This window comes from Tupaia chinensis, unplaced genomic scaffold, assembly GCF_000334495.1.
Source record: "Tupaia chinensis unplaced genomic scaffold, TupChi_1.0 Scaffold000197_1, whole genome shotgun sequence".
Classification (NCBI taxonomy): domain Eukaryota; kingdom Metazoa; phylum Chordata; class Mammalia; order Scandentia; family Tupaiidae; genus Tupaia; species Tupaia belangeri.
The window spans coordinates 97,057-110,161 of record NW_006159672.1 but is presented as its reverse complement, the minus strand read 5'-3'; the positions used below and the strand labels follow the sequence as shown (position 1 = coordinate 110,161).

Genomic DNA, 13,105 nt, shown 5'->3' with positions numbered 1-13,105 from the left:
ATCTCTCATAAAGGGAAAAAAAAAAGACATATAAACAAAACAAAGTAAAATGAAATGCTAAAGCAAACATGCTTCCTCATGTTCAGAAAAACTCTAAAATATCAAAAATCATCCTTAGGTTGAAGATCCCATTTTCTTGGGCATTTTCCTATTTCTTCCTCAAATTCATAAAATTTAAGTGTCCTCAACTGACAAAGATGGTTATTAGTAGTTATTAAGTTTATTTAGCATTTTATAGTGAATCTTTAACAAGAAATAACTGTATCAGGTAAGGGAAGCCCAGAGCATATGCTAAACTTCCCCAGTTCAACATAACCGTATTCTTAAGCCTTTCAGGAACCATAAATGCATTTATCACAGTTCTTAACAGCATCCCTGCCAGCATGCCTAGTCTGTTGTGGATGTGGAAAAAGTAAACATGTCAAAAATAATAAAAATGAAATAAAATGAGCTGGTCAAATATAAATACATTCAGGCACATGTGAATTTGTAAAACATATACACAAAATTCCTTCTTAAGGGTTTTCCTTTCAAATACCCTAACTCCCACCCCTGAAATAGACTGTGAAAAGCAGTGGTAAAAACCCAAAACATGAAATGTCAAATTTAACTGTGAAATGAGCTTAAAGACTCATAATTTTAGAGATGAAGGAGAAAGAGCCTCAGAGGGTCACACACGTGGCCTCAGATCACACAACAAAAACAACACTGGGTGCCCACACCCCAGCCCTTTCTTCATTTCAGTATAACGGCTAACTAATGCCATGAACAGAAGCAAACTAAAAGATTCAACTATATAACAGTATTTGACAAGGGAGTGGGAGGGAAGGGGCATGTGGCAGATCGAATAATGGCCTTCCGAAGATACTGACACCCAAAACCCTAGAACCTGTGAGTATGTCACCTTACATAGCAGAAGGGGACACTGCCAAGTGTGATTAAAGATCTTGAGGTGGGGATGTTAATCCTGGATTATCCAGGTGGGTCCAATGTAATCACAAAAGTCTTTATAAGAGAGAGATGACAGATGGGTGTGCAGAGTCAAGAAAGGAGATGAGGTCAAAGTGATGAAAGAAAAAGGGCAAAACAAGCCAGGAAGTGCAACGGCTTCTAAAAGCTGGAAAAAGGAAGGAAAAAGATTCTGCCCTACAGCCTCCAGAAGCGAAAAGCCTTGCTGACACCTTGATTTTAGAACTTAGTAAGTTAGGAAACTAGTACAAGGAGGAATGTGAAAGAATATTAAACGTGGTATTTTGTGGCTAATTTATTTACTCCTTAAGGCAGCTGGAGCAGGGTCTCCATTGCAGGTAACAAAATCCTAACAAGTTCATTACTGCGATTCCCAACTCTTAAATGATATAAGAAAGCCAAGGACAAGGCAGAGAATTTAAAAAATAAAAATAAGTATTCCATGTAGAAGACTAGCCCTGATTGTGATTATTTGACCTTTCAAAGCTTCCTGCTCCTTTAAGAGAAATGAGGAAGGAATGAGAGATATTAGTGTCTTCCTATCTAAAGGATGATAATGACAAAAGGCATCTGGATTTAAAAAGGTCTTCGCTTGGTATAAAAATGGCAGCCTTTTTGATAGTTGTCCCTTTTTCTTTATTCTTCTGATCTGCTAGGGTCTGGGAACAACTCCATTACTGAAGACAGTCACTGCATTTCATTCACATCTTGGGAAGTACAGCATTACCCTGTTTCTGGGTCATGGGCTGTACGCTTAATATAGCGGGTCGTCAGAAAAGTCATGACCCATGTTTGCATGGGAAAACAGAAAATTATGTCATGACTTTTCAGATGACCCAATACTTCTCCTTCTCCAATGCATTTTAAAATGTATATTTAAAGGTATTTAAAACACCTTTCTAAATAGCCTGGCTACAAACAGGTGTCACTGGACATAAGTGAACATCCATATGAATTTCTCAATCCTGGACTGCACTGTCCAGTATAGAAGCATGACATACTGCTTGAGTGAGAAGTAAAATAGGAAAGGATACAAAGATAAATCAAGCACTGAATTCTTCCCTTGTATTTTTTTTTTTCCTTTTTTGGAAGAGCTCATAGCAGCTCAAAGTGACTAAACATGTGAATAGTCTTTACAGAATAAAAATCTAGCACTCTGGTCAATGTCTCATGTAGCTTATACGCATGAGAGACTTGAACAGGCAAAGCTACCACCTCTGCTCAATCTTATAATCCCCTTAAAAATAAGAGCTGTGACTCACAAATTCCTGAGAAAGAGAGAAGGGCTTCCTTCTCTATCAATATTATTAATAATACTGATGATACTATAGTTGATGCTACTCCTGGTGGTAATGCTGCTAATGGTGCTGATATATTATAATAAAGATTATCACAGATGAAAACTCTTGCTGCCACTGCTGGTGGTGATAATGATGAAGGTGGTGATGACAGTGGTGATGATGGTAGTGCCAGTGGCAATGATGGTGGTGATATGGTGATGGTGATACTGATGCTGATGCAAATGATATAACAGTACTGGCTGATATTTACTGAGTATATTCTAGGGCCAGGTAGTGGGCTAAGAGCTTCACATGTTCAGGTTAATTTATCTATCACAACAGCCCTACAAGGTGGACATAAAAGTCTTCTCATTGCTTTCAGTCAAGGTTTATAGCAGCTCAGAGTCTGCCCATATCAGTGGAGAAGCAATACAGAGCCAGAGGTTAGCCTAGATAGCAGTCTAGAGGGCCAAAGTCCTATATGGTTTCTTCCTCAACTCTTAGCCAGAAATGGCTGGCTCTCCTGGGCTCAGATTGCTCTCCCAATGGCTGCCCTGCAAAATCGTACCATCCAGCTTGGAATTCTCTGACAACTAAATATGCCTATACATACTCTCCATTCTTAAGAACCACCCAAGTCTAAAACATCATGCTAATGAATTTCACAGTTTCTACCCAGAATAACCCAAGCTGAGGTAATTCTAGAACCAAAAATGTGGTCAGTATAAATTACCACATTAACAGAGTAAAGGGAAAAAAAATCATGTAAGTTTCTCAATCAGTGCAGAAAAAGCATTTGATGAAAAATAACTCACATGCAAGGAAAAACAAAACAAAATAAATAAACAGAATGAAACCTAACTGATTACTCTGATATGACAAAAATAAAAAATCAGTACAGACCATCCACCCACTTAACACATGAAAACGCAAAGGCCTACAGAGGAGTTATGACTTGCTCGAACTGGCACAGTGACCTGACAGCAACCCTGGGACTGAGTGTCCTTTCCGGATTGTCTCAGCACCCCACACTGCCTAGACCAAGCATTCACAACGTCTCATTAACATGTATAAACTCTCTCCTCTTTTCTTCCTACCACCAGAGCCGCTTTCCTAAAATCTTACTCCAAAACACTAAACCACATCCCTTGGCTTAATAAGTGATGGTTAAACTCCAGCACAGAGGCCTCATTGTACCCCCTCCCTCACCCTCTTCCAGTTCCACCTTCCCTCTCAAGCCTCCAGCTCCTGCTATGGGGAATGTCCTTCATCCCATTACCTCTGGCTGCCCCATTTGTCTACCAGGCCTGCCTTGAATTCCTCAGCCTTTCCCTGGTCTTAACTGAATTATTTTCCCACTACCAAAAAAAAGTTACACACATACCTGAATTAATTGCTTGTTTCTGAACTTTTCCTGTAAACTCTGTCTCATCCCACAGCCTTGTAGTGTTACTTATCTATACGTTAGTCTCTCCCACTAGACCATAAAGTCCTTGAGGGAAGTAAACATTTATTAACCATTGGATTTCCCACAGTAGCTAACACTATGTCTTGCAGGCACTTAATAAAAATTCACTGAATTTAACCAGATCACAAAGTATCCCTTCTTGTGCAGTTTGTATTAGAGGGAAAACAAAAACAGAATCATTTGTTCTTTTTCAAAATAGTCTTGCCCCCTGCAAAAAGATCTAGGAACCTGAGACTTATTCAATCAACTAAGAAAGAGACACAATATTAACTTACCCAGATCTGCTTTGGATCTTTTGATCTAATGAGATAATCTGCCATCAACGGTCAGGTACAAAGCCTCAGTACAGCATCAAAGGCATGGGCTTGACCACACATTACTTCTCCCAATCAGCCCAGCTTAGTTTCTCCCTCTATCCCCACACCCTTGAAACATGACTTCCAGATTTCAAGTAGCAACTTAAAAGTAAATTCTTTTAAAATGTCAATTTGTGAAAATTAATTGCTCAGTTGTGATCTCATTCCCCTTGCATTGCCTTCAATCAGAAACAATGTTCTAAGGCATTCACCTTCCCAAGACAGAAAAACACAGACCATGCTCTCAAACAGACTAGGACAAAGGCCCCTAAAGAGTCATCTGCCTGTCACAAACCCCACACGTTTATCTAGTCCATGCCAGTAACATTTCCCAAGCCTCTATTAGTCCCTGCTCAGCTCTACACTGAGCTAGCTCTTGGATTGGAGAGAAGATTTGAGCCAGGATGCAGCCCCAGGAAGCAAAGTCAGTCCCACGGCTTGGTCTTTAAGGAACCACCCTTACACACACTGGGCCATTCAGAAAATACTGTGCAGAAAGAATCAGCGCACTACATATGTGCTTTGAATTTGACCCTGGGGCAGAAACTAGCTCCCCACCCCTAACACTTGGTGAAATTAGAGAACAAAATCAACTGTATAGTTGTGAACAACTTGGCAAACAACACTACCAATAGAACTAGTGGGAATTTGGTGCCTATAACCACAAGAAAAGGATAAATGCATCAGGCAGCATTACATAGCATCCATGTGGCGATGTGGCGGGGGGAGGGGGGGTTTCTAAAATCTCTGTTCAAAAAAAAAAAAAAAAAAAAAACCCGGCAGCCAAAACTTCTGTTTAAAAAAAAAAAAAAAAAAAAAGAACCTGGCAGCCATTCCATTACCAGTTTCCAATCCTTCCAGCTCTTGATTTGGGACAAAGAACTTAAACCAGGTTAGAGCTCCCAGAGCAACAAGCCATGCTGAATCAGAGCACTTAGTACGCCAGACTGCAATCATTTAAACACCTGTATCTCCTCCACTTCACTTTAAGGACAAAATGTGTCGCTATTTTTGGCAAGCATCTTACAACACCTGTTAAATAGGAGACCCTCTAATACCACTAAAACTGGATGGACGGACAGATGAATGAATAAAAAGAAGGTAGAAGGAAGGAAAAAAAGTTAATTCTTTTTCTTTTCTTTTTTTTTTTTTTAGCAAAAGAGATCTTTGCTATAGGGCGTGTGCAGTCACCAGAGAGACAGAGACAGACAGAGAGATAGAAAGCAAGAAATCACCCCCCAGGGGCGATGGCCATGCCTCAATCCCTTCTCCTCCATTCTCCTCTTAGGATCTTGGGCATGCACACACACACGCTCGCATGCGTTTTAAGCCACTGGGTTCGAGACTTGAACTGCAGTCAACTATGTGGGAGTCCAGCAACATAACCATTATGCCACCTGCTGGTCCCAAGAAGTTGATTTTTAAAGGCTGGTTCTAAAGATGCTACTAAAAGTATTGTCTCTCATTATTTTTTAAAGGTGAAATGAACACCAGTAATAAAATACTCAGGAATAAATGTAACCAAGGAGGCAAAAGATTTATACACTGAAAACTACCAAATGTTGCTGAAAGAAATTAAAAGACACAAACGAATGTGAAGACATTGGTGTTTAGAAGTGGAAGATTTAACACTGTTAAAATATCAATGCTATCTAAAGCAATCTATAGTTCCAATTCAATTCCTAACAAATTCCCAACATTTTTTTGCAGAAATAGAAAAATCCATCTCAAAAGTCCAAGAGAAGCAAAAACAATATTGAAAAAGAGCAAAGTTGGAGGCCTCATATTTCCTGATTTCAATGCTTATTACAAAGATACAGTAGCCAGATAGGGTGGTACTGGCATAACAACAAAATGTAGACCAAAGAAACAGAATAGAGTCCAGAAATAAACTCTGACATCTAAGGTCAAATGATTTCAACAAAATAACAAGAACATTCAATGGGGCTTTGAAATGACAGTCCTTTTGACAAATGATGCTGGGAAAACTGGATGCCCACTCTCAAAAAAACAATAAAGTTGAACTCACATCATTCATAAAAATTAACTGAGAAAGGATGAAAGACCTAAACATAATAATTAGAGAACTCTTAAAAAAAGAGAGAAAGGAAAAATTTCATGACATTTCATTTTGCAATGATTTCTTAAATATGATACCAAAAGTACAGACAAAAGAAAAAGTTTGACTTCAGCAAAATTAATAACTTTTGTGCATCAAAAGATACTATTAACATAATGAAAAGGCAACTCAAAAAATGGGGAAAAAAATATTTGCAAATTCTACATCTGATAAGGGACTGATCCAAATAATATAAAGTATTCCCAGAACTCAACAAAAACGAAACATGATAAAAAATGAACAAAGAACTTGACTATGCATTTCTCCAAAAGAAATATACAAATGGTCAATAAACACATAAAATGATGCTCAACATTTCAAAAAAATCTAAAACCAAAATGATGTCAGTTCATACTCATTAGAATTGGTATTTGCCCCATTCAAATTAAAAAAAAAAAAAAAAAAAACAGAAAATAAGGGGACCAGCAGGTAATATAGTAAGTAAGGCACAGAACTTCCACATGACCAACCATCATTCAAGTCCAAGACCTGCTGGCTTGAAAATCACACTGGGTGCATGTACATGTACGCCCAAAATCCCAAGTGGAGAATGGAGAAGGGAGATGGCATGGCCATCCACCTGGGGAGGATATTTTTTACTTATGGTCTCTCTGTCTCTCCCCAGCAAGCACATGCGCCCTATAGCAAAAACCTATAAATAAATATTTAAAAAACAGAAAACAATCTTTTGTAAGGATGTAAAAAAACTGGAACCCCGTGTGTCCCTGGCAGAAATGTAAAATGGTGCAGCTGCTGTGGAAAAGACTCAATTACCATCTGATCTACTAATGGATTTAGCATTTCCCTTTATTGTGAACTGTGAAACATTCAATGGTTCTGCATACAAACTCTCAGTGTCTTTGGCAGTCTCCCCTACCCAGTTTAACACAACAGGTTCAAACAGGGAAGAAACACAGAAAGAACTAGAGGGGAACAGCTCAAGGTCACAGAATACCTCCAGTTACATTTCTGTGTGTGTATCTGATATATCCTACCTTTCTAAAAGGATACCACTTTCAAAGTCACCAAGTTACTCCTTTTGGGTTTATATCTTTCTTTCTTAGAAATAGAGAGATTATTTCTCTGCTATAAACCCCCTGCGGCAATATTTCATGCAATGTTTGGACATTAGAATCAAGGAACTCATCTAAATAATTAAAGCAATGGAGCAAGGGCATGGTAAGATAAAGGAACTGTCATTTGTTATTCAATATTTCTTTTTGCCTGTTGGTTGGAAACAGGTGGGAGGGATGGTGAAGATAAGAATATGAAAAGAAATATATAAAAAAGTCTTTTCTCCAATTCTAATTGAACTGATAGAAAGGATTCAAAGACATTTTAATATCTTTCTTCAGGATAAAATATCACTATATGCCTTATCCACAACTGACCAGCAACTATCATTTTCTATCTAATCCAAAAGGTCACAATGTCAAAACATGCAGGTTTTTTAGGAAACATACAGGGTTGTGGATGAATGTTAGCTTTATTGCTTTTCCATGACAGTAAAAGTAAGACTACACCTTTCTACATTTCTTTCATAAAGTCAGTTCTAGTACACAAAGCGACTAGCCTCCTTATTGATGATCTTTGCAAATCCACCCACAAAGAAGAAAAAGACTAGGCTGACCTAAAATTATCTATTTTTGCATTGAATTTTGCTCAGCAGCAAAGAGATATAGCAAGATAAGGGAAAAGATTGGATCTCTTTAATCATCCTTCTTCAAGGCGGAAAGGTTGTTGCTACTTGGGACAAAATTATGCTAGCAAAATAGCCCTGCACTTACTTCTCAGGCAACAGGGACTTACTTGACAGTGACCCCACGATGCATACTCTGCTACTGGCCAGCCCCAAGAAGCTCACTGTAGAGCAGCACAAAGACCAGCAATGAAGATAAGCCAGTCATATGGGACAAGAACCCTAGATGACTGCAACCAGGGACTAGTCACAGTGAGATTCCCAATGGGGACCAGGGATCAGCCAGCCCTTCCACAAAGTGAGTTGTGGGCAGTCTTACTTTCTCTGCTATAAATCTTACCAAGACTTCTACTTGCCCCCACCAGTCAGTCAGGCTCTATGTAAAAGGCACAATACAATAAAGTACAGGCCTGGAATCTCACTGGGTAGAGCCACCCAGAGGGACACACCATGGGGGACATTCTGGAAAAAAAGAAAGAAGGGATAGAAAAATTGGGTTCAAAACCATTTATTTGTGGTACTAAATGATAAGTTACTTTGTCATGTCTCCCAATTCTGTGTGGACTTCAAAGAAAAGTCTCAAATGATTTGTTCTAAAGATATAAGGCCATTACTTCTCTTTTTTCACCTATGTCAAATTATTACATCTAATATTAATGGTGATCAATAAAAAAAGGGAAAGATGGGGGACAGGTGGTGGTGCAGAGATAAAAAGCAACACTCTACAAGGGTGACCCACGTAGGAAAATTTTGGATTCATGTCTGGAGACCTCCCACACTTGTGCCCAGTGTCTGGGCTAATTAAGGCTGGGAATGGATAGTGGTGTCATAACCTTGTAGGGGGTGCTGTCTCTCTCTGTGTCTGTCTCTCTCATGGAAAAAAATAAATAAACTTAAAAAAAAGTTAAACAAAAAGGGAAGACAAAAATATACCAGAATGCTAACATGCTAACTTGTTTTTAATGACAGAAACTCTTCATATAGTACAGAAAAAACTACATATATATACATATGAGTGTACACACACATGTATATGTACATGTGTAGATATATACATACATATGAGTAATATACATATATGTGCGCACACACAAACACACACACATATGTAATTCACAAATAAAGCCAATAATAAACCTGGAGAGGCCTTGGTCCTTATAAACAGAGCAGTTCCTGGCAGACTAATGAACAGAGTGCTCTCCCACCATGTGCTCTCCCACCACAAGGCTTGGTCCAAAGCTTCCTTCTGCTTAGTTTAGCCCTTCAGGTTGCCCATCACCTGAGGATGACACCATGCCCTTTCATTCCCTCCCATGACAATAAGGCACCCTCAAATGTACTCTCAATAGCACTCTTCACCCCAACAAAGTGCCACCAGGCTGCTGTTTGCTAATCATTGTTGGATATACCTATCACATAACAGGTGCCCAGTAAATGTCCAGATATGCATAAAGGGCCCCCTTTCAGTCTTACACTCCATGAGCAGTGGTGATCTCCCTTGACCTCCCTATGCCTGGCTCCTTTCACGTCCTTTCACACCTGTCCTTCTTTTCCATCTTTGCATCCATGCTTAACAGTACCTGGCGCCCAGAGTTACACACATGTTCATTGGGTAACTCATTTAAAAATGCAATGGAGAAATTCAAGGTGGCAAAACATTATCCAAATCCTAAATCCATTGTAGAGCATTACTGGTTTTTTGTGGATTTATTTCATATTAGAAACTAAAGACCAAACTGGAGTCTTAGCAATCAGACAACATCCAATAGTCTAACCAGATAGGCAGGTCTTGGAATTCCAATCCTTTCAACCAGATATAAGCACAGTTTATTCCACTTCAGCAAATGGTGCCAAAGATCCGCCCCTTGGTCCTAGGACATACAGCCTCACTAGCCAACCACACACACTCAGGAGCTCTGAGAAGCAGCAAAGATTGAGCAGGTCACTCTTGCTTCTGAGCAAGGTTCTGCCTTATGAAAATGCTACCCAGCAGCCCCAGAAATTACTACAATCAGGATAAGGTCACTAGAACCCTATGGCAAATGTCCCATTGTACCATACTCTGGTGCCCAAATGACTCCAGCCTTCTAGAGACAACCTACCTGCTTTATTTAACAAGGCCCTGATCCACCCCATTGTCTTGTAAGTGGAGACATCTTCATGATCACCATGATCAGCCTCTGCCCAGGTGTAGGAATACACAAAATAACAAAAAGCAGACACTCTGCTTTAGTCTCTATAAACTGTTACTTCTCTTTCAACCTGCCTTTTACGAAGTTGGCTTCTGAAGCACCAACAAACCCCATGAACTTCAAAAAGGCAATATTCTCGGGTTATTACATGAAGACCAAACTATCTAATATCATGAATTATGGAAAAAATTCAGTGCAGTGAATTGTATAACAAATAAAATATATACATACATAAATTGCCCTCACATACATACATAAATTGCCATCCACACACACACATGCACACACACACACACACACACACACACTCACTACATGTTTTTCAATGGATATAGTAAAACGCAGAGCTATAGCTGATCCATTCAATGAATTTCAGATAATTCTATAAGCCCCAGGTATGAATTTAGAAATTTCCCTTCTGCCACAACATTTCCCAATTCTTATTGTCACAGACGAATTTTTGTCAATTCTTGGATTTCCATTTTCAATGGAATTATATGTCCTTTGTATGTGACTTCCTTTGCTTGATGTTTTGAGATTCGTGTGTGGTACTGTATCAGTTCTTTTTTATCGTTAAATAATATTCCATCATATAAACAGAAAACAATGTTTATCAGTTCTCCCACTGAAGGATATTTGGGTTATTTATTCCCAGTTTGGAGCTGTTATAAATAAGGCTGCAATGGACCTTCTGGCATAAACCTTTCTGTAAATGCATGCTCAACCAATAAAAATTTCAGCCCTGATTAGAGATGTTCATACTTCTTGAAAAGGTGGAAAAGGCAAAGGCATATCTGAAGAAGTCTACAGGCCAGCAGGCACTCAACAGTGCCAAACGCTTAGGGAGGAAGCAGAGAAAGGCAGCTACTCCAAGACTAACTTATTGCCAATTAAACATTTAGTATCTTTATATTTACTTGAAATTTCCCCTCCATAGTGTTACATTACTTAGCTTTGATAAAATAAAATAAAATAAAATAAAATAAAATAAAATAAAATAAAATAAAATAAAATAAAATAAAATAAAATAAAATAAAATAAAATAAAATAAAATAAAATAAAATAAAATAAAATAAAATAAAATAAAATTTTAAATTTAAAAACCAATCAAATCCTCTTTAAGAAAAGCAATAAATCTGAACATATGTGAAGTATTAAAAAAGGAATCTCACACAGATTGCTGGAAAGGAGTCTGTCCTGCATCCCATCTCTGGGCATGGAGCAGGATTTCCAGAAACGCTCAGTGTTTTGGGACAGAGGCCCATGGGTGCTCTAATGTGTAAAATGCTGATTTTATCGACTTCTTGTGCCTCTTGCTTGAAGAATTGCTTTTTGTAGAAATCTGAGTATTAGAATATTAGCCCCTTAAGCGTCCTCGTATTTCTTGTTACTTACTGGGTATGAATTGGAGGTGTCATGGTGAGAATATCATTAGTACTTGATGGGCCCTGTAATTTACATGAGTTCTGCAGGGTCTCAGGTATCTAAATGAATTAAGGCTTTCCTGGATCAGCTGGTGGCATGGTGGTTAAGGTAGCTGGATTCCACATGGCCAGCCACACAGTTCAAAGCCTGGACCCAGTAGCTTCTAGTAGCTTGAAAAAGATGCCAGGAGAGAGAGAGAGAGAATGCGCATATGCACACATGCGTGAGTGCATGCCCAAAATCCTGAAAGGAGGGAGAAATGGAGGAGGAGGGTTTGCAGCATGACCATACTCATTCTCCCTCTTGCTCCCTCTTTCTGTCTCTGGCAAGTGCGTGGCCCTCTTGCAAAATTTTCAAAAAAGTATTCTATGTGAAAATAACTCTCATCAGATGTATAGATGTCAGAAACTCTGGAAAATGCCGTGTTCATGTATGACCCCTTGCTGGGGATGTCGTATGGTGTCCGGAAGCAGGAATTAGTTAGAAATATACACAATGCTATGATTAATTACATGCCACGTGCTTACAGTTTTGCTAGAAACTTCTGTTAGCAGGTTTATTAAGTCAGTGCCCAGTTCTTCTACGAACCGTAGGCTATTCAGTTGTTTTTATTTGTTCTCTGGAGATAGCAAGCTTGAAACCGTGAGGGTGCCACGGGGCATTTATTTTATTTACTGCATGAGGAAACAAAGCACTCATGTTTCTCATTAAAGCTAGAGGTAAATATTCTTTCCACCTAGAGAAGCTTCGAATTGAAATAAAGACTGCTGTTTAGAAGAACTCGAGGATTTCAGAAGTAGCATCAGGAACTCTGGTTTTCAGTTGTCTGTAAGGTCAGAGTTAATAAAGGTGCAATACTGTACTGCTCTGTTTGTATACAAGAAAGCCATGGGTCAAAAATTACATCTCATAGAAAAGAGACTTCATAATTCTTTTTTTTTTTTTTTTGGAGAGGTTTTTGCCATAGGGTATGTGCGCTCGCCAGAAAGACAGAGAGAGACAGAGATAGAAAGCGAGAAATCACCCCATGGGGGGATGGCCATGCCGCAATCCTTTCTCCTCCATTCTCCTCTCGGGATTTTGGGCACGCACACACATGCGCCTGGCATGAGTTTAAGCCACCGGGTCCGGGACTCAAACCGCGATCGACTACATGGGAGTCCAGCAACATAGCCATTATGCTAACTGCTGGTCCCAGGACTTCATAATTCATATCCATTTATAAGTAAATCTTTAAATGAGATAGTTTTAAAGTCTGTGTATGTGCTTGAGAGATTTGTTTGTTTTTATGCCAGAGCACTCATGCCTGTGAATGAGAACAGAGAGTGAGAAAATCCCCTTCCCCCCTCCAGCAGTGCCTGGTCATGCCACAGTCTTTTCCCTCTAATCTTCCATACCATCAGAATCTTGGGTACTTATGAAGCCAACTGGTCCAGGGCTTGAACCCGTGTCAGCCACGGGGGATGCAGCTTCCTCTGCCCTGTGTCTAACTGCTGCATTATGGGGTAGCCCTGGCGATTTTTGTTTTGTTTTGTTTTGTTTTTTTTAAAGTTGTCAGAAGGCATGTGTGTTTGCCAGAGCAGGAAAAGGAGGGAAA

The 13,105-nt window shown here is 39.2% G+C and overlaps 1 protein-coding gene across 1 annotated transcript in view; it reads right to left on the bottom strand.

Moving 5' to 3' along the window:
- The window catches only part of DOCK1 (dedicator of cytokinesis 1), a 597,377-nt gene that overhangs the window by 551,452 nt on the left and 32,820 nt on the right, over window positions 1-13,105 (bottom strand). Inside the window, exons 9-10 of the mRNA XM_014587219.2 lie at window positions 8,002-8,055; window positions 6,967-7,065 (exon numbers count right to left, since the gene is read on the bottom strand). Of these exons, the coding sequence (XP_014442705.1) occupies window positions 6,967-7,065; window positions 8,002-8,055 (153 nt within the window). The remainder of the gene's footprint in view (window positions 1-6,966; window positions 7,066-8,001; window positions 8,056-13,105) is intronic.